At 41.1% G+C, this 23305-nt stretch overlaps 1 protein-coding gene across 1 annotated transcript in view; it reads left to right on the top strand.

The window, feature by feature from the left end:
* The window catches only part of LOC132824543 (anoctamin-9-like), a 199318-nt gene that overhangs the window by 29292 nt on the left and 146721 nt on the right, over positions 1–23305 (top strand). The window contains exon 4 of the mRNA XM_060839176.1: positions 11112–11248. Coding sequence (XP_060695159.1) covers positions 11112–11248 — 137 coding nt within the window. The remainder of the gene's footprint in view (positions 1–11111; positions 11249–23305) is intronic.

Here is a 23305-nt window from a genome sequence, read left to right on the forward strand (position 1 = left end):
CTATGTAGCCAACAAAGAGACAGGCATAGCCGGGGCCCATACGGGTGCGCATGGCTACCTCTTTGGTCTGAAGGAAGTGGGAGGATTCGAAGGAGAAATTGTTAAGGGTGAGGACCAGTTCAGCCAAACGAGTGAGAGTGTCGGTGGAAGGGTACTGTTGGGGACGTTGGGAGAGGAGGAAACGGAGGGCTTGGAGGCCCTGGTCATGGCAGATGGAGGTGTAGAGGGACTGGATATCCATGGTGAAGATGAGGTGTTGGGGGCTGGGGAAACTGAAGTCTTGGAGGAAGTGGAGGGTATGGTGGTGTCTGGAACGTATGTGGGGAGTTCCTGAACTAGGGAGGATAGGACAGTGTCGTGGAAGGTAGAGATGAGTTCAGTGGGACAGGAGCATGCTGAGACAATGGGTTGGCCAGGGTGGTCAGGCTTGTGGATCTTGGGAAGGAGGTAGAACCGGGCAGTGCGGAGTTCCCAGACTATGAGGTTGGAAGCTGTGGGTGGAAATCTCCTGAGGTGATGAGGTTCTGTATGGTCTGGGGGATCATGGTTTGGTGATGGGGGGTGGGGTCATGGTCGAGGGGGCGGTAGGAGGAGGTGTCCTCGAGTTGGCGTCTGGCTTCAGTGGTGTAGAGGTCAGTGCGTCAGACTACCACTGCACTCCCTTTATCTGCTGGCTTGATGGTGAGGTCAGGATTGGAGCAGAGGGAGTGGAGGGCAGCGCGTTGTGAGGGTGAGAGGTTGGAATGGGGGAGGGGGGTAGACAGGTTGAGGCGGTTAATGTCCCGGTGGCAGTTGGAAATGAAGAGGTCGAGGGTGGGTAATAGGCCAGCATGGTGTGTCCAGGTGGATGCAGTGTGTTGGAGGCGGGCAAAGAGGTCCTTGGACGTTGGGCGGGAGTCCTGATTGTGAAAGTAAGCTCGGAGGTGGAGGTGGCAGAAGACATGTTCGATGTCACAGCTTAAATTCATTGATGCGTGGGCGGGGTGTAGGGGGGGTGCGGTGGGGTGGCGCGGAGATGAAGGTGAGTCCATTGCTGAGGACTGATCGTTCTTCCTCAGGGAGGGGGAGGTCTGGAGGGATGGTGAAAACACGGCAAGGCTGGGAGCTGGGATCTGGTGTGGGTGTGAAGCTGTGAGTGGGGCAGAGCCTGTAACTGGAGTGGGTGTGGTGGGGGGAGTGGGGGTGGAGTCATGAGCAGGGGTGGTGTTCCCCTCAGGGTTCTGGGGGGCGGGATTGGTGACAGTGAGATCTGTGGGGGGCATGTCAGCAGAATGCAGGTGAGTGGCATGGGTGGGGGATGGAAGTGGTGGCAAGTCACTGAGCGTGTGACATCTGCGATAATGTGAGGGGTGGAAGTGATGTCATGTGTGGTGCATGAGAAATCTTAAATGGCTGGTTTTATCCTGGTCTCAACTTCACTTTCATATCTGTTCTCCATAGGCCTTTATCCTGCTTTTCCTCAAAAACATACCTATTTCTTTCTTGAATTTGTTGATTGAGTCTGCCTCCACTCTACTGTGGGCAGTGAGTTCTACTGATTCACAACCCTCTGAGAGAAGTAGTTTCTCCTCATCTAAGTTTTGAACCTACTTCCTCTCACTCAATATCCATGACTTCTTGTTCAAGACTGTCCCACAAGGGGGAACATCTGTTCAACGTCCACCCTATCAATCCCTTTAGCATTTTATGTACATCAATCAGCTCCCCCGTTATTCTTCTGAACTCCAGCAAGTATAACCCCAAGCTATTCAACTGCTCCTCAAATGAAAGCCCTTTCATCCCTGAAATCAATCTGGTGAACCTCCTCTGAATTTCCTCCAGTTCCACCATATCCTTCCAATTTCTCTTCCTCTCAGGAACATTCTTTAATTGAGAGGTATTTATTATTTCCCTCCCAACTGTTCTTCAACTGTCCTGGCCTTTAATATTTTTGCTCAGTCCACTCGGGCCAACTCCTTCCTTAGGCCTGTATATTTATCTTTGCCCAATACTAAAACTTGCCTAAGTGACTCTATCTTCACTTTTTCAGTCCAAATTTGGAACTCTAGCATGTTTGGTCACTCCGTCCAAAAGGAACATTAACTACTAGACCATTTATCAATCCTTACTCATTACATAATACCAAATATAAAGCAGCCAGTTCTTTCGTTGGCTCCATGATTTGTTGCTTTATGAAACAATACCTCATACATTCTATGAATCCTTCTTCGAGGCTGCCTTGTAAATTGATATATCCAGTCAGTACACATGTTCAAATCACTGATAATAACTATTGTGCCCTTCTCACAATTACTGTGGATGCTGGAATCTGAAACCAAAAGAGAAAATGCTGGAAAATCTCAGCAGCTCTGGCAGCATCTATAAGGAGAGAAAAGAGCTGACGTTTCGAGTCTAACTGACCCTTTGTCAAAGCTTTGACAAAGGGTCAGTTAGACTTGAAACATCAGCTCTTTTCTCTCCTTACAGATGCTGCCAGAGCTGCTGAGATTTTCCAGCATTTTCTCTTTTGGTTTCACATGTCCCCACATTTCCACTTCCCTCTAAGAGCAGCTGGTTCATTCTCTGAAACAAATCAGTCCAAGCCAAATAAAATATCTGTAGTCCTGACAGTATTTACTGGCTTCTATCTATTAACCAATTCTCAATTCATAGAAATGTGTTTCCCCCAAAACCATGTGCTCTAATTTTATTTGTTAACCTCCTGTGTGGGTCCTAATCAAAAGGAAACTCTGAAAATGCAAATACACCGCATTCACTAGTTCACCTATTAATACTACATTCAATATCCTAAAAAAAGACTCAAACCAAGTTTGTCAAACATAATTTCTCATTCATAAATTCATATTGACCCTGCCAAATGTTACCATTCTTTTCCAAATATCTATTTATCACATTCTTTATCATAGATTTTAAAATTTTCTTTATTACTAATGCAAAACAAACAGACTTGTTATTCTCCATTCTGTCTCATCTTCCCTTCCTACCTTATTAGGGTAATTTTCATTGTTACACAGGATTCTCACAAAAATAAGCTGCAAAATCTCTTATAATTAGTTACAGAGGAACCTCAATTATCTGAGGGACACGGGCGGGGAGTATTTCATTTGGTTAATCGAACTCCGGATAACTGAATGCCGGATAACATAGTTTAGCCAAGCATCGGGACCTTGCGATCTTGCAGGGTAATCCGATATTCGGGTAATTGAATGTCGGATAATTGAGGTCCTTCTGTGGATGGTTGTTCTTCAAGACAGAATTTGAAAGTAACATGTACGTGAGCATGTTATTCAGTTTAGTGCCTCACTTATCTGGCCTTTCCTGACCATCTCACCTCGAATTCTCTATTCCTGAGATGCTGCCTGGCCTGCTGTGCTTTGACCAGCAACACATTTGCAGCTCATCTCACCTGATGGTTGGGCTCTGACCTCCTCCAGCCATTAGTCTTGTTGTTAGTATAGAGTTCCACCGCATTGCCAAAATTTGTGAAAAATTATTTCAACTCCATCTGATCAATATCATGAGGCAGGTTCATGATAAATAACAGATGAAGATCTTTCTATCAAATTATGCATAATATTCCCATAAATTAATTTTCATTGTGACCTTGCTGGAGCTCTGTTGTAACACACAGTGCTGTTCCTAATTTGCTGATCACAAAACTGGGGATAGTATCTGTATTTATGGTTTTCCTTTGGCCAGGGCTATGGGTTGGGTCAGTGTGAGAGGAATTCCAGTGGTGAAGATAATGCCACTAGTGATCTTTCTTATTTGTTCCTGAAGCCTTGAGATGGAAGGGATGAAGATTTTTTAATGAGGATTTCAGCAACTTCTTCCACGAACACAGGATCGTTTTTTTCACCTTGGCTGGCCGAGTCCAGATTCTGAATGTACTCTTCAAAGGGTTCTGTCTTCCTATATCCCCTTCCAACCTTAGTTCTTCATTGTTGATATGTGAGAGAATGAGTACAATAGAGACTGAAGGAAAAGTGTGAGAGAACTGATTGTGTGTAAATCTGTGTGAGAAAGTGACTAAGTAAAAGAGATGATTTGGAAGAATCGATGTTGGACTGGGGTGGACAAAGTTAAAATCACACAACACCAGGGTATAGTCCAACAGGTTTATTTGGATGCACTAGCTTTCGAAGTGCTGCTGCTTCATCAGGTGGTTGTGAAGTAGAATAATAAGACACAGAGTTTATAGCGAAAGATTACAGTGACATGCAGCTGAAATGATATATTATACAAACCTAGGTTAAGTCTTTCATCTTTTAGAATGGGAGTAAAAGAGAGTAAGTGATTAAGAGAATGAAAATGAGAGAGAAAACAGAGTGAGTAGTGAGAGACAGTTGTATATGTTTTCTTTGTAACTCCTTAACTTTTTTTTGAAAGTTCATTGTTCATGTTGTAGCCAATCAGATCTCAGGCAGCTGGTGCTGGGTTTTTTTGTTGGAAGGGAATGAAAGGCTTACAAGAAGTCTGGTTTATTTTTAGAGTGGTAGCGAACTTTTGCTTAAATAGAAACAATGTGTGTTGGGGTGCTCAGCACATCTGGCGGCATCTGTGCATGGAGAAACAGAGGTGAGTGACCCTTTGTGAGAACTAGTACAGATTTAGAGGACCTGAAGCATTAATCCTCTCTCTCTCTTTCCACCCCCCCCCCCCCCCCCCCCCCCCCCCCCCCTCTAGATGCTGCTTTGTTTGTTGAGTATTTCAAGCATTTGCCTTGCTGTACTCACCTATTATATGCTCCATTTTGGGAATTGCAAATTGTAATTAATTTAAATTTAAAATTTGAAACTATGGGCGGGGGAGGGGGCGTACAGCGGAGTTAATGGTCTAATGATAAGGTCACCAGCTGGTAATCCAGAGAGCTAGACAAGTATTTTGGGGACACACATTCAAATTCTACATATCAGGAATGGAACATATGGAAAAGGCCACACAGAACCCCAAGCCTGTTACACCATTCAGTACGATCATGCATGATCTGATTACTCCATATTCCTGCCTAACCCTGATAAGATTTCAACCCCTTGCTTTCCAAGAATCTGCCCACCTCTGCCTTTGGAAGATTCAAAGATTGCTTCTACTGTCTTTCAAAGAAGTGAATTCCAAAGACTCTCAGCTGTCTGTAAGGTAACATTCTTTAAATTCTGTCCTAAACAGGTGACCCCAGATCTAAAATCTCCCATGGAAGGAAACGTTATTTTATGTACTCTTCAAATCTCCTCAGGACCTTTTATGTTCCTTACAAGTCACTTCTTACTCTTCTGATTTTCAGCTGATACAAGCCTAGCCTGCCCAGCCTTTCCTCATAAGACAACATACCCATTCCTGGTATTATGCTGGTAAACCTTCTCTGAATTATTTCAATATGTTTCTATCCTTCCTTACGTAAAGAGATCAATGTTTTACATTGTATTTTATCTGTGGTCTCACCAACATCCCAAAGAGCTCAAGTTTAACTGTCTCACTTCTGTATTCAATTCTGTTTACAATAAGCAATAATCCAACTTTACTGGGTTTCCTAATTTCTTGCTGTACCTGTATAGTAACCTGCAATTCATGTAATGGAACACCCAGATCTGTCTAGATGTCACATCTCTGCATGTTATCCTTCAGTACCTTATTGACAAGGACACCCAAGTCCCTTTGCAGTTCTACACTTTTCACTTTGTTAGCTTTAAAAAAATACTCTGCACATCTGTTCTTCCTACCAAAGTAGATAGCCTCGCACTTGTTCACATTCTATTCTATCTGCCATATTTTTACCCATCATTCAGCATGTTATTACACAAAATAATCAATTATTTCTCTGCTATTCCTTAATTCCTTATTAAAAAAGTTCTCTTGACTCTGCTTTTAATGTACCTACATTCATCTTAGCTAAAGCTTTCCTTTTAATGTACCTGTAAAAGTTTATGCAGTCCATTTTTTTTTGATAGATTGTATTTGTAGAGTGTTCTTATTTTTTTTTGTCTTCCATTGCTGAATTCTAAAAACTCACCAATCTTCATATTTAGTACAATTTCCAACTACTTTAAAGCCTTTTTAAAAAAATCTTATACAAATCTTAACTTTTTTTGTCTGGCAAAGTTGACTGGTCTCTTTTGAGTTTTTGCACTTTGAAGGAATATAGAGTTTCTGTAAACTGTGTAATAGATCTTTGAGGACTATCAATGATCTATATATAGTCATGGTTTTTAATGCATTTTCCCAATCCAGCTGAACTAACGTATGGCTTGTGCTTTCATGCTTTCCCTTATTCACATTTTAGATCCTTGTCTCAGATCGAATTACCTCACTTTCAAACATAACGTAGGAAAGTGTTACTGTTCTCTGCAGCAAAGACAAGAGTCCTGAAGGCCAACTTGGTGCCAAGATTCAGGACATCAATTTTAGCTGAAGAGGAACTTGAGATGGAAAGGGAAAGATCCGATTATCAGAGTCCATGTAGGTTCCAACCACATAGGTAGGAATTAGAAAGGACTTCTGCCGAGGTATTACACGCAGCTCTGGGCTAAATTAATAAAAACAGAACCGCAAAGATAATAATTTCTGGAGTACTACCTGAGCCACATGCAAATTGGGTATATTAGACAGGCAAATGTACGGCTCAAAGACAGATTTGGGAAGATAAGTTCAGAATCGTGCAGCAGTGAAAGAGGGAGAAAGAGGAATCTTTTCTGTTGGGAGAAGTGTCATTTCAACCAGTGACCTGGTGGATTGTATAATTGGGTTGTAGATGGGGCTTTAAACTAAACTATGTGGGGAGGGTTCAGTTGAAGAGAAGTTTTAAAAAATCACAAAGAAACAAGAGAGGGTAGAGGGTATGAAGAAGTAAACAACAGTCAAAGTGATACAGGAAAATGTAGAAACTAAATTTAGAAGAGTATTGAGGAAAAATAAATTAGAACCAGAATAAGTAATAATTGTAAAAATTATTAAAAAGTTTGTAATAATTAAGACACTTTATCTGACTAAACATAGCATTTGTAATGAGATAGATGAGTTCACAGCACAAACAAATGAATATGACTTGATAGCAATTACAGAGAGGTAGTTACAATGTGACCAAGACTGGGAACTCAGTATTCAACAGTCAAAAGGAAAAGGAGGTGGAATAACTTTTTTAATAAAGGAAATTATTGGTGCAGTAGTGAATAGTGAGGCAGTTGCAACAGATCCTAGTGTTGAATCAGTTTGAGTAGAAATAAGGAATGGCAAAAAGAAAGAAGTCACTAGTGAGAGTCTTACCTCACTATAGGAAAATATATGTCAGGAAATAATGGAGGCATATAAGAAAGATGCTACAATTGTAGTGGGTGATTTTAATCTGCAAATTAACTGGACAAATCAGATAGGCAAGAGTGACAAGCAGATGAATTTCTATCGTTATCAGGGATTGCTTTTTATAGTATGTTGCAGAAACAAATAGGGAACAGACTATTTTAGAAATAGTAATGAGGCAATATTAAAAAGAGATCTCATAGTTAAGAATCCTATAGAGGATTAGCAATCGTAATGTAGTAGAATTTAAAATTCAGTTTGAGGGAGAGATACCAGTGACCTTAACTTAAATAAGGGCAATTACATAGGTATGAAGAAAGAGTTCTGGATTAATGGTGCTGGAAGACCACAGCAGTTCAGGCAGCATCCAACGAGCAGCGAAATCGACGTTTCGGGCAAAAGCCCTTCATCAGGAATAAAGGCAGAGAGCATGAAGCGTGGAGAGATAAGCTAGAGGAGAGTGGGGGAGGGGATGAAGGTGATAGGTCAGGGAGGAGAGGGTGGAGTGGATAGGTGGAAAAGGAGATAGGCAGGTAGGACAAGTCCGGACAAGTCATGGGGACAGTGCTGAGCTGGAAGTTTGGATCTAAGGTAAGGTGGGGAAGGGGAAATGAGGAAACTGTTGAAGTCCACATTGATGCTCTGTGGTTGAAGTGTTCCGAGGCAGAAGATGAGGCGTTCTTCCTCCAGGCATGTGGTGGTGAGGGAGTGGCGGTGAAGGAGGTCCAGGACCTCCATGTCCTCGGCAGATTGGGAGGGGGAGTTGAAATGTTGGGCCACGGAGCGGTGTGGTTGATTGGTGGATGTCCCGGAGATGTTCCCTAAAGCGTTCTGTTAGGAGGCGTCCAGTCTCCCCAATGTAGAGGAGACCGGATCGGGAGCAAAGGATGCAATAAATGATATTAGTGGATGTGCAGGTAAAACTTTGATGGATGTGGAAGGCTCCTTTAGAGCCTTCGATAGAGGTGAGGGAGGAGGTGTGGGCACAGGTTTTACAGTTCCTATGGTGGCAGGGGAAGGTGCCAGGATGGGAGGGTGGGTTGTAGGGGGGGGCGTGGACCTGACCAGGTAGTCACGGAGGGAACGGTCTTTGCGGAAGGCGGAAAGGGGTGGGGAGGGAAATATATCCCTGGTATTGGGATCTTTTTGGAGATGGCGGAAATGTCGGCGGATGATTTGATTTATGCGAAGGTTGGTAGGGTGGAAGGTGAGCACCGGGGCGTTCTGTCCTTGTTATGGTTGGAGGGGCGGGTTCTGAGGACGGAGGTGCGGGATGTGGACGAGATGTGATGGAGGGCATCTTTAACCATTGCAGTCTCGAAAGAAGGAGTCCATCTGGTGTGTTCTGTGGTGGAACCGGTCCTCCTGGGAGCAGATACGGCGGAGGCGGAGGAATTGGGAATATGGGATGGCATTTTTGCAGAAGGTAGGGTGGGATGAGGTGTAATCCAGGTAGCTGTGGGAGTGGGTGTGTTTGTAAAAAATGTCAGTGTCAAGTCGGTCGTCATTAATGGAAATGGAGAGGTCCAAGAAGGGGAGGGAGGTGTCAGAGATGGTCAAGGTAAATCTAAGGTCAGGGTGGAATGTGTTGGTGAAGTTGATGAATTGCTCAACCTCCTTGCGGGAGCACGAGGTGACGCCAATGCAGTCATCAATGTAGCGGAGGAAGAAGTGGTGAGTGGTGCGGGTGTAATTACGGAAGATCAACTGTTCTACATAGCCAACAAAGAGATATATTTCCAACCCCACCCCTTTCCCCCTTCTGCAAAGACCGTTCCCTCCATGACTACCTGGTCAGGTCCACGCCCTCCTACAACCCACCCTCTCATCCTGGCACCTTCCCCTGCCACCGCTGGAACTGTAAAACCTGCGCCAACACCTCCTCCCTCACCTCTATTGAAGGCCCTAAAGGAGCCTTCCACATCCATCAAAGTTTTACCTGCACATCCACTAATATCATTTATTGTATCCGTTGCTCCTGATGCGGTCTCTTCTACTTTGGGGAGACTGAATGCCTCCTAGCAGAGCGCTTTAGGGAACATCTCTGGGACACCCGCACCAATCAACCACACCGCCCCATGGCCCAACATTTCAACTCCCCCTCCCACTCTGCCGAGGACATGGAGGTCCTGGGCCTCCTTCACCGCTGCTCCCTCACCACCACACGCCTGGAGGAAAAACGCCTCATCTTCCTCCTCGGAACACTTCAACCTCAGGGCATCAATGTGGACTTCAACAGTTTCCTCATTTCCCCTTCCCTCACCTCACCCTAGTTCCAAACTTCCAGCTCAGCACTGTCCCCATGACTTGTCCGGACTTGTCCTACCTGCCTATCTCCTTTTCCACCTATCCACTCCACCCTCTCCTCCCTGACCTATCACCTTCATCCCCTCCCCTACTCTCCTCTAGCTTATCTCTCCATGCTTCAGGCTCTCTGCCTTTATTCCTGATGAAGGGCTTTTGCCCGAAACGTCGATTTCACTGCTCCTTGGATGCTGCCTGAACTGTGTGCTCTTCCAGCACCACTAATCCAGAATCTGGTTTCCAGCATCTGCCGTCATTGTTTTTACCACCATGAAGAAAGAGTTGTCTAAAGCAGACTGGAAAAATAACACAAGGAGGAAGTCATTGAATGAGCAATTGTCTTCAGAATAGTTTCCTTTAAGTGGATATTTCATATCCTCATTAAACATGTTTTTTTGTGAGAAAGAAGAATTCAATGAGAAGGATCAACCACTGGTAATTAACAAAAGCAATCAACAAGAGTGTCTAGTCAAAAACTAAAACATACAAAACATGAAAACTAGTTGTAGACCAGATAATTTGTAACTTTTTTTAACAAGCAGCAAATTACTAAAAAGCTAACAAAAAAGGAGAAACTTGATTATGAAAGTAAATTAGCAAGAAATATAAAATCAACAGCAAACACCTCCACGGGGATATAAAAAAGGAGAGTTACTAAATTAAGTATGATACCTCTGGAGAGTGCAAATGGGGAATTGATAACAGGCAATAGGGAAATGTTAGATGATCTAAACCAATGTTTTGCCTTAGTTTTTATTGTGGAGGATACTATAAGGATGGTGTAAAAGTCTCTATTGTAAGTAACAAAATATTTGACAACTAATGAGACTAAAGGCTAACAGACCTAGTGGCCTGAATCCAGATGATTTCAAGGAAATGGCTGCAGGGAGAGCAGAGGCATTTATTAACATATTTCAAAACTATATTCTGGGAGGTTTCTAGCAGATGTGACATCCCTGTTCAAGAAGAAAAGAAGGCATCTTAGGCCAATTATCCTGACATTTTTTAGGAAAATGCTAGAGTTCATGATAAAGGAATGACTTGGGGAAGAGGGCAATTGTAATATATCAAATTTTCTGATATTCAAAAATAGGGGAGAGAATATGTTGTGATGTGGACATAAGGAAACTTCAAGGGGATAATGATAAGTTGAGTAGGTGTGCAAAAACATAACAGATTGAGTTTAATATGAGAAAATATGAGATAATGCACCTGGTTTGAAGAATAAAAAGATAGACTTATTTATATTTAGAGAGACTCCAAAATGAGCAGCACAGAGGAATCTGCATATGCTTTTTCATGAAGCACAATAGCATGCAGGTGCAGCAACTACTACAAGATCCTACATTATTACAATGTCCTGAAGATAATCATTTGACTGTAGAAATAAAAGCTAAGGTGATGTAGGGAGTATATTGGCATAATGATTGTGAATAAAGAAAGGTTAATGATTCCAAAATATATAAATATATTAATTTCACACTAAAAAAAGTGTCAAGATTGTTTTCTCTTTCCAGAAAAAAGAAAATGATTTAAATCAGTTCTTTGGAATCCAAGCTCCTGACAAGATATTTGAAAAATACATTCAGCTTCTGAATATTGCTGAGCGAACTTGTAGCTCTACTGGACTGGAAACAATCTCAAAGTCAACCAGGTATTATTGATCAAGTGTGGTAGATTTAATATAATTATATATTTGTTGAGTTATCATCGATCTCTGTCCAACCAGTTCACATGGAATAACAAAGTTCACTCTGCCATATTGATTTAATTCAAATTGGAAGTAAATGATGAATGAATGTGAAATTATGTAATTGTGAACAGTAATTTTAGATTCCAGTCTCTGGTAATAGTACATAGAAATATTCTCTTGAATTCAACCCATCAACAAATTGAACAGAATTGCTGGACTTCATCTGTTAGTTGTGACCACGAAGCTTGCCAAAAAACTAGGGCTGGTTTTTACCAACTGGGTAGATGACCTGTCTGGGAGATATTCAGGCTGCATGGGTGATGGGACAATGAATTTCTGAGAAGAAACTAATTAAAAACTGGCAGCTAGAAAATAGTCTACCAATTATAAGTGACAGGTAGTCATTGTACTGGCAGCTTGCTGATTAATGCCATTAAGGATGTGGAGGCATTGGAAAGGATGTGGAGGCATTGGAACGAGTGCAGAGGAGGTTTACCAGGATGTTGCCTGGAATGGTAGGAAAATCTTATGAGGAAAGGCTGAGGCACTTGGGGCTGTTCTCATTGGAGAAGAGAAGGTTTAGGGGAGATTTGATAGAGGTGTATAAGATGATTAGGGGTTTAGATAGGGTCGACACTGAGAACCTTTTACCGCTAATGGAGTCAGGTGTTACTAGGGGACACAGCTTTAAATTAAGGGGTGGTAGGTATAGGACAGATGTTAGGGGTAGATTCTTTACACAGCGGGTTGTGAGTTCATGGAATGCCCTGCCAGTAGCAGTGGTGAACTCTCCTTCTTTATGGTCATTTAAGCGGGCATTGGATAGGCATTTGGAAGTTATTGGGCTAGTGTAGGTTAGGTAGGATTCGGTCGGCGCAACATCGAGGGCCGAAGGGCCTGTACTGCGCTGTATCTTTCTATGTTCTATGTTCTATTTTTAAAGATACATTTACAATATTCAGGTAGGCTACAAAGGAAGAGCTTCAGATCAGTGGAAACTGTGGAGAACTGAGCTATCATAATGTTCTCAAGAAAAGTCTGTGACAATACTATGGCTTTAAGAGGTTCATTTGCTCCTGTTTTGTTTTGAAGAAAGGTTGAGCTGACCAGTCTGCTTCAAAGCCTATAAAATAAACAGCCTGCGAGGCCTTGGGTTTTTTCCTAAATCTGGAACAATAGAAGCAGTCTGAATGTGTGGGGTCAAGCTACTACAGGACCAGGACTTTCAACTTTTTAGTAGCTGTTGTTGGGGTCATGAAGCTCAGTTTGAAAGCTGCAGTACATCTCTCTCCATGCTACTCTCTCTCTGAGTTTTCTCTTGAGTTTTTTTCTTCCTGGACTAGAGAATTACCTGTGAGATCATCTGTTTTACTGAATTTGACTTTTTCAATGTTGTGTTTATGGAATGTTATTGTATTGGAACAATTGCTGTTTAATACTTAAATAATCTATCATTTTGTTACGTTTTCTAATAGAGTTAAGCTATTTCAATGTTTTTCTTCCTTTTGTTGTATTTTAACTATTGTGTATGAATAAAGTGTATTTTGGTAGTTTGACCAATCGAATTGCACCCAGAATACAACGTTTGACACTTGCCATTAAAATAAGAAAAAGTTAGGGTCCAGGCTATCTCCTTAATATATTTTGATGGAGTACAGTTTGGTCCATTACAAACTTGAAATGTTAAAGTGATTTCTGTCACCACAGATCCTGCCAGACCTGCTGAGCTTCTCCAGCATTCTGTTTGTTTCAGATTTTCAGCATCCGTACTATTTTGCTTTACTTATTATCACAATGAAGAATTGTTTCAAGATTCAGCAAGGTTTCTGTGGAGTTGCTCCTGCATGCGACAACACAAAGAAGAGATGTATTTCCTGCAGATGAGAACCAGTATACATAACAAATCAGGCATGGCTAAAGTAGAATGTGGACCATGTGACACTAATGGAGAAGCAATTTTCACCCACTGAACAATTTGGGCATAGAAGACAGAAACAAACAACCATGCACAGTAAACACTTGTCTAGCAAGACATACTTCTTTGAAGTTAGAGCAGTTAGAGAACTATAAAAACTGCACATTGGGCAGACAGTGTGACTAGGAAATCTAAATTCAAATACTTTGATTCCAGCAATGGTTTTGAAAATATACAACCAACCCAGATCATACAAAGTTGTCAAAGCTGCCACAATATTTACTTTGCAAAATAGGTATATAATCACCAGTGAGGATGAGTTGTCACACCTCCAAAGCATTACATTGAACTATGTAATGTTAGTCTTGTAAATTCTGTTGTATCTATTTGCATAGTTACTGAAGTGATATCATGTCCATGTATGCAACAACATATAATAATTTGGATTTTTTAAAACTGTAGCAGAAGAAGCATGTTGTTTTATGTCTCAGAGTTAGTATGTCAGTATACCTTTAAGTTACATGCTCATAGAGTCAGTCTGTAGATGTACAGCATGGAAACAGACCCTTCAGTCCAACCTGTCCATGCCGACCAGGTATCCCAACCTAATCTAGTCCCACCTGCCAACACCCGGCCCATATCCCTCCAAACTCTTCCTATTCATATACTCATCCAAATGCCTCTTAAATGTTGCAATTGTACCAGCCTCCAACACATCCTCTAGCAGCTCATTCCATACAAGTACCACACCATCTGCATGAAAAAGTTGCCTCTTAGGTCTCTTTTATATCTTTCCCCTCTCACCCTAAACCTATGCCCGCTAGTTCTGGACTCCCCAACTCCAGGGAAAAGACTTTGTCTATTTATCCTATCCTTGCCTCTCATAATTTTGTAAACCTCTATAAAGTCACCCCTCAGCCTCCGACAGTCCAGGGAAAACAGCCCCAGCCTGTTCAGCCTCTCCCTATAGCTCAAATCCTCCAACCCTGGCAATATCCTTGTAAATCATTTTGGAACCTTTTCATGTTTCACAACATCTTTCCGATAGGACGGAGACCAGAATTGCACGCAATATTCCAACAGTGGCCTAACCAATGTCCTGTACAGCCGCAACATGACCTCCCAACTCCTGTACTCAATACTCTGACCAATAAAGTAAAGCATACCAAACGCCTTCTTCACTATCTTATCTATCTGCGACTCCACTTTCAAGGAGCTATGAACCTGCACTCCAAGGTCTCTTGTTCAGCAACACTCCCTAGGACCTTACCATTAAGTTTGTGAGACATGATTTCCCACACACAAAGTCATGTTGACTATCCCTAATCAGTCCTTGCCTTTCCAAATACATGTACATTACTGTACCTTAAGAGTGACCTGAGGGTATACTTTATTTTAACTGGGATCAGATCAAGCATGGTACAGTACTGAAAACATGTTTCTCTATTGTAATGTATCAGCTTAATGTTAGCACAGATACATGTGACTATGAATGCAATATTTGTACATTATAGGCTGCTGTAATAATATATGTTGGATTTTTCTGTACCACGATATTCAATCCCAAAGTGTCCATTGGGAATAAATTTCTGCCTGTATGCCCCATGAAAACGCAGCCATCTAACCTCTGTTATACATTACAGCTCATGTCCTCGCAGATTTACCTTTCTGAGAATGTGACAACTGCTTTGCTTTGTCTTCCATCAATACAAACATACAGAACAGGAGCAGGAGTAGGCCATTTGGTTCCTCGGGCCTGCTGCATCATTTAATAAACACATAGCTAAACTACTTATATTTTGAATTCTGCATTCCAATCAACTCCATTAACCTTTGATTCTCCACCAATTGTCATTAAGAACATCAGGTTCAACTTTTAAGTTTCTTGTTACAATAAGAACTTGGTGAGTTTACATCACATGGTGAAAACCAGGGCACAATATAATGTCATGATTATTCAAGACCATAATTTGTTATCTGCATTCTTCGACAATTACTGACCTCTTGATGAAGTGAGAATTAAAAATAGATGGGAGCCTTCCTTCATCAGTGAAGGCATGATTACTGCAATTACCAGTTATAGTGCTTAAAAAGTAATATTGCAAAAGCAATTACCCTTTTTCCTACTTTGCATTGGGTGCAAACTATTTTGTGAATTTATTTCACAGTTGACCTTTGCTCTAATATGATGATTTTCCAACTTTGTGTCCGAATGAGTAATTTGCAGGCTCCACCTGTGAGCCATGCATTTCCCTATATCCTTGACATTTCCTTTTTTATGTTGCTGCTCCTGTATCTCAATGACCAATCAACTTTTCCTTATTTAGGTTAAGCCCTTTGGCATTACTATTATTGTGTCCGTTGCTGGCTCTGCATCCTCCCTATTTATAGGGGGAAGTAAGCATAACCTGCTTGAACCTGCCCTTTTTGAGAGCACCCACTCTCCTCCAATTAACTATCAGGTTTCACTTTACAATCAATAACTGCTTTCCCTCAGTCACCATTCCCTCAGTCCCATACAGTGAGATTCTTCAGACCTAAGCTGCATGCTTTTCCCAGGTTGTCTCGGACTTCCTTCTGATAAGTCTTCTATCCATTAGTAATGTGAACCTCCGTGGCTGACTGTGCCCATCCCCTGGACTGAATGGCAGGGCAGCCCCGTCTGACCATAGCTCACCTCCGAGACTGAACTCTAAACGGCCCTGACTGATTTATATATAATCCTTGGACTGCTTGCACTTACCCTTGAAGTCTGACCATTTCCCCACCTTGGACTGCAAGGGAATGGATCCCTAGACATGCACAGGACTAAGTGCTTAACTGACCAGGGCCAATTGAAATATATTTCAATTGTTTGGGAATTTTTGGGGATTATGTATTCCCAAACTGAGAATTGCTCCAGCCCCTTGATTTGGAGGTATCACCTGAGTGAATAAAGTCAACTATCAAGCCAGTAAACATTTGTCTCCTTTGACTTTCACACATTGTGATCTTCTTTCAGCTTGTTTCAATTTCTTTGTCATAAACTGCTGGCACATGCTGCAACTCTGACATTGATGCAGCACTGTGCCATACAGTGATGTGTAATCCATCTCTGACTGAAATGTTTGCTTTTCATTGCTCCCATTGTCACAAGTGGCCTTTCTCTTCTCCTGTGCTAAAAAACAAGTTAACATACAGAATATTCCTGTTAATAAATCAGCATTATAGACTTTGTACACGAGAGAAAAAAATAAAGAATTAAGAATCTCATGTTGACCTGAAACAACTATTGACTATCAGAAAATCCCATATGTTTCACTAATGTCCTTTAGGGTAGGAAACTGCTGTCCTTAGTTGGTCTGGCCTACATGTGACTCCAGACTCACAGCAACATGGTTGACTCTTAATGCCTCGAGGTAATTAGGGATGGGCAATAAATGCTGGCCTGGCCAGCAGTGCCAACATTGAAATGAATAGTAAAAAAGAAAATAGGTTAAGACACAGAGGCTGCTGGATTCTAATACAATGCTAAGACTTAGATACCTGCTTCTAAGTAGACTGGAGGTTGGCTAACATGGTGCCACTGTTTAAGAAGGGTGGTAAGGACAGGCCAGGGAACTATAGACCAGTCCATGGTGGGCAAGTTGTTGGAGGGAATCCTGAGGGACAGGATGTACATGTATTTGGAAAGACAAGGATTGATTAGGGATAGTCAACATGGCTTTGTGTGTGGGAAATCATGTCTCACAAACTTAATTGAGTTTTTTGAGGAAGTAACAAGAAGGATTGATCAGGGCAGAGCAGTAGATGTGATCTATATGGACTTTAGTAAGGCATTCGTCAAGGTTCCCAAGGGAGACTGATTAGCATGGTTAGATCTCACGAAATACAGGGAGGACTAGCTATTTGGATACAGAACTGGCTCAAAGGTAGAAGACAGAGGATGGTGGTGGAGGGTTCTTTTTCAGACTGGAGGCCTGTGACCAGTGGAGTGCCACAAGGATCGGTGCTGTGTCCTCTACTTTTTGTCATTTACATAAATGATTTGGATGCGAGCATAAGAGGTAGAGTTAGTAAGTTTGCAGATGACACCAAAATTGGAGGTGTAGTGGACAGCGAAGAGGATTACCTCAGCTTACAACGGGATCTTGACCAGATGGGCCAGTGGGCTGAGAAGTGGCAGATGGAGTTTTATTCAGATAAATGCGAGGTGCTGCATTTTGGGAAAGCAAATCTTAGCAGGACTTATACACTTAATGGTAAGGTCCTAGAGAGTGTTGCTGAACAAGAGACCTTGGAGTGCAGGTTCATAGCTCCTTGATAGTGGAGTTGCAAGTAGATAGGATAGTGAAAGAGGTGTTTGGTACGTTTTCCTTTATTGGTCAGAGTATTGAGTACAGGAGTTGGGGAGGTCATGTTGCGGCTGTACAGGATATTGGTTAGGCCACTGTTGGAATATTGCATGCAATTCTGGTCTCCTTCCTATCGGAAAGATGTTTTGAAACATGAAAGGGTTCAGAAAAGATTTACAAGGATGTTGCTAGCGTTGGAGGATTTCAGCTATAGAGAGAGGCTGAACAGGCTGGAGCTGTTTTCCCTGGAGCGTCTGAGGCTGAGGGGTGACCTTATAGAAGTTTAAAAACTTATGAGGGGCATGGATAGGGTAAATAGGCAAAGTCTTTTCCCTGGAGTCGGGGAGTCCAGAACTAGAGGGCATAGATTTAGGGTGAGAGGGGAAAGATATAAAAGGGACCTAAGGGTCTTTTTACACAGAGGGTGGTACGGGTATGGAATGAGCAGCCAGAGGAAGTGGTGGAGGCTGGTAAAATTGCAACATCTAAGAGGCATTTGGATGGGTATATGAATAGGAAGGGTTTGGAGGGATATGGGCCATGTGCTGGCAGGTGGGACTAGATTGGTTGGGATATCTGTTCGGAATGGACGGGTTGGACCGAAAGGTTTGTTTCCATGCAGTACATCTCTATGACTCTATGACTCTAACTTGATTTTAAAGTGCAGCAATTCCTCCCGTAGTCCTTGGTTTTACAACAGTGCTTTTTCCCATTAAAATCCACAGTCACAAATAGAAAAAAAAATACTGTCTTAACAAAAGACTGATAGATTATTGAAATATCAGGAGGTTGAGAACTATTATGAGCTGGCATGAAATAGGAGTTGAGGTCTGGGACAGCTCAGCCATGATCTTGTTGAATGTCAGAGCAGACTTGTGGAGTGAAATGGCCTTCTCTTACACCTATTTATTATGTTGTTACCATAGAATCATCTGTCACAATCTAACTGCTGATTAATTACAAAACATTACTTGCTTCCTTTTGTCTTGTGTATCTCCTTGATTCAATGTGCTTTTTTTTAACAACCTGTCCTTACAACATTTAAAAGTTTTATTTCTTGTTTCTTAGTACAAAACTTTATTCTTTTTCTTTAAAAAGATAGTCTGGTTTTAATTTATCTTCTTATGAAAGAACTTCTTGCTCCACTTTTCTTCTGTGCTGATATGTTTAGTCAATAATTGTAATCATATTGTAGAATTTACCCTTTTTTCATTATTTGTCGATGGTCAATTCATAGAATCCTTACACTGTGGAAACAGGCCCTTCGGCCTAAAACGTCCACACTGATCCTCCAAGAATAACCCAGCCAGACCATTCCCTACCCTTTTACTCTACATTTGTCTCTGACTAATGCACCCTACACATCCCTGAACACTATGGACAATTTAGCATGGCTAATTCACCTAACCTGCACATATTTAAACTATGTGAGAAAATGGTCGTTGCCATTTTCTTCTCAGTTTATCTGTGCTACTTCTCTTTTTACATATAAGATACCTGCTTTTAGACACGAAAATGTGTTGCTGGTTAAAGCACAGCAGGTCAGGCAGCATCCAAGGAACAGGAAATTCGACGTTTCAGGCCAGAGCCCTTCATCAGGAATGATGAAGGGCTCTGGCCCGAAACGTTGAATTTCCTGTTCCTTGGAATGCTGCCTGACCTGCTGTGCTTTAACCAGCAACACATTTTCAGCTCTGATCTCCAGCATCTGCAGACCTCACTTTTTACTACCTGCTTTTAGACAGTTTTCCTAGCCTCTTACTTTTCAGAAAACATACTTTTATTTTGGTTATTCAGCCTTCCTCTAATATACTGTTGTATATCACACATGTAAAATATTTTCCTTCCAGAAATATGTCTCGAAGTAGTTAACATCAGGAACAAAAACAGAAATTGGTGGAGAAACTCAGCGGATCTGGCAGCATTTATGGGGAAAAACATTTCAGGTTCAGTAACCCTAATGTCAGATCCAGCCTCTAACATTTGTTTAAACTGAATGCTGAGTTGTTCTTATGCAACAATGATTCATAGAATCCCTAGTGTGGAAACAGGCCTTTCGGCCCAGCCAGTCCATACCAACCCTCTGAAGAGTATCCCACCCAAACCCATTCCCCATTACTCTACATTTAACCCTGATTAATGCACCTAACCTACACACCCCTGAACACTATGGGCAATTTAGCATGGCCAATTCATCTAACCTGCACATCTTTGTGATGAAGAGAAGAAAACCAGAGTACCTGGTGAAACCCACGCAGACACAGATAGAATGTGCAAATTCCACACAGACAGTCGTCTGAGGTTGGAGTTGAACCCAGGTCCCTGGTGCTAACTACTGAGCACCTTGTTGCCTACAGTTATTGCACTTAATATGCATTATCTATATGACAGGCATTTCCCCACTGGTTTAGTGTCAGATAAACTGGGTTGCTTGCACGCAGTATACCCAGTGCACAAAGCAGCATCTCATTGGACCATAATGAAAAGAGTTAAATCAGATTCTTTCAGTTTAAACCACACAAACTGTATGTAATGCACAGTCAAAGAAAAGAACAACCCGTGTAGCTGAAGATAATGTTTTAATGTTATGTTTATTTCAGAATTCGAGTTATAAATTTTATTCTTCGGAGGACAACTGTGCCAAACTGTGGTAAGAATTATAATTCAATGGAAAATGGAGACAATCTATGTGGCAAACGTAACAATGTTTAACATAAATAGATTTTTAATGTAATACAAAAATAAAATGTGCTGTAGAAACTCAGTGGGTCTATCAGCTTTTGCAGATAGAAAAACAGACAACATTTCCAGACCAATGACATTTCTGAGGTACATTTTGTGTAGCTCACAAGACACTGCACAGATAGCATTCGTTATGTATAGTTAATTGAAATTACCCAAATGCTCCAGCAAAGGCTAGGACTCAGAGAAACTGTACTTTTTAAAATTTAATGCTCACCCTATTCTTTATTGGCCAATACAGTTTTCAGCATGCCTGTTCCATGACTGATGATCTTCCTACCTCCAATGTGTATATCTTAAACTCTGCACTTGAAGACTTTAATGATATATTTTTCATCATCTTGGATATCTACTAAAGCTTTTAATCAGCTTGATTTATGTTCAGAACTGTTAAACTTCTGGCAAGGGATATCCCATGCCTAATCCACTAACCTACACATCCGTGGACACTATGGGCAACTTAGAGTGTCCAGTCTTTGGACTGTGGGAGGAAACCCACACAGACACAGGGAGAACGTGCAAACTCCACACAGACCGTCACCTGACAGTGGAAGTAAACCCAGGTCCCTGGCGCTGTGAGGCAGCAGTGCTAACTACTCAGCCGCCATGCTGCCCATGCCATGCTAAAGTTAGTAATGCTCCGTTTACAATTAACTTATGGATATCCCAAACTTTTTTTTTAACTTGTTCTGTGTTCCTTTTCCAATGCTAATAATTGCTATCAGTAATCCCACAGCTGGGCTATTAATTATTTGTTGGATCCACTCCTCAATTCCAATCTTCAACTTAATTTAAATCATAAGCCCCAGTGTGCTCAACCTTCATTCTTCTTAATATGCAATCATTCAGTAATTTGAAGACAAAAGTTTATTTGGGTTTTTCATATATCTAATTAGAAATTTCATTTTTTTATTCTTGGTAATCCCAGCCTTAACCTATTGATATTAAAGTCATAGACTCATGCAGCCTTTTGCATATCAAGTCTGCATTGACCTATCTACAGTAATTTTAAGCGTTTAGCCAATTGTCTTGAATGTTATGACATTTAAAGTATTTATCCATGTACCTTTTAAAGGCGGTGAGGTTTCCCACATCCATCACAGTCCCAGGCAGTACATTCCAGATTCCCAACACCACCTGCATGAAAAATATTTTCCTCAAATCCTTCTGTCCTTCACCTTAAAATAATGGCCCTTTGTTATTAATTCTTCAACCAAGGGGAACAGTTGTTTCCTATCACCATGTCCATGCCCCTTTATACCTCTATCATGTCCCCAATCAGCCTTTCTGCTCAAAAGAAAGCAACCTGTGCCTCCAGCTTATCTTTGTGATAAAGTGTTCCATCTTAAGCAACATCGATATTGAATCTCCTCTGCACCCACTGCAGTGTAATCACATCCTTCTTATTCTGAGGTCACCAGAAATACACACAATACTTGAGCTATAGCCTAACCAAAGTTTTGATTAGTTGTAACTTAAGCCCCCTGCTCTTACTATCTAAGCTATGATTGATAAAGGCAGGTGTTCCATATGCCTTCTTAACTTCTCTATTAACTTGTCCTGTCACCTTCAGCGATCATTGGACAAGCATCTCAAGATCCATCTGTTCCTCAGTGTTCTGCTCCTTATGTCCTGGCATTCATTGAGTACTCATTTTTCTTGTTAATCCATCTAAAGTGCATCACTTCATACTCATCAGGTCTAAACTCCATCTGCCACTGATTGGCCCATCTGACAAATCCATCTATTTCCTCCTGTAACCAAAGACCTTCCTCACTATTAATCACCCTGCTAAACTTCATGTTATCTGCAAACTTAGTTATCATACCACCACATTCTGTCTACATCATTTATACGTGATGTATATAATATCAGCGCCTATCTTTACATCACCAGCTCTGCCCTAGTGAGAGCAACATGGATGAGACACTTGTATTCTCCTAGTGTTTTCCATGTTACAATTGGAAAAAGTCAGATCCCAGAATTAAAACTGGCTTGACAGATTCTATTTTAAAATTTTAATGTGGTGGCCATTTACTGAAACATAAGCACACAAGGCTGTAGATTTTCTTTGCCAATAAATCACAATTTATTACTTAAAAGCAAAATGATAAAATAAAACAAACTAAGCTTATCTAATTATACAGTTTGAAATATCTTAAAACACACAGAAAAGCCAGGTTTATATCTGTTTCCCAAAAACATCACATTATAATTTCAAATTCTGTTTCAGCTTTTTACCTTTGGTTCAACTGATTCCTCAAAATTATTTCCTGTGAACTGTGGTGTCTTCTTACAGGAATACTTAAAACTGAGAGCTTAGACTTTCTCAGTCTTTTAACAAAGTGCTGATTTCTAACTAAAGTTACTCAAATAAACTTTCTACTAATGTAACTTATTTCCTGATGTATTCTACACTCCTTTCTAAGAGAGAAAGTGTATTGTACCTCTCTTTCCAGTTATGTCTGAAACTGCTCAAAAACTTCCAATCTCTGAGTTTCCTAAGCCAAACTTACTCCTTAGTTATCCTAAAGCAAAAGCAAATGAATGTCTCTTGATGTTTATACTCCATATCATAAATCCAGCACAGGACAAACTATCTTTCATTAACACTTGAGAGGTTCCCTGTTGTTTGAAATGTCATGCATTACATCATGGATTCAGAAAGACATTTTTTTTAAACCCTTCACAAAAGAAACCAACTTCCATCTACCATCATTTTGAAAACAAACTCTAATATATGCATACATACGTATACATATAAAAACCAGGCATTTCTTATCACAATTGATTTTGGCCATTTTATGAATTAACACAATGAAACTACAAGAAAATTCACTGATTGATTTTTCAATACTTTCAGTCATCTGTTTCACTTCCTGCTTTCATTATCTCATATTTTCAATTACAGACATGACCCCTAATCTATCACAGTCTGGGAAGAGATAGTAGATCTTGATTGACTACAAGATAATAAGATATAGAACATAGAACATTAAGGCACAGTAAAGGCCCTTTGGCCCTTGA

This window comes from Hemiscyllium ocellatum, chromosome 18, assembly GCF_020745735.1.
Source record: "Hemiscyllium ocellatum isolate sHemOce1 chromosome 18, sHemOce1.pat.X.cur, whole genome shotgun sequence".
NCBI classification, from domain to species: Eukaryota; Metazoa; Chordata; class Chondrichthyes; order Orectolobiformes; family Hemiscylliidae; genus Hemiscyllium; species Hemiscyllium ocellatum.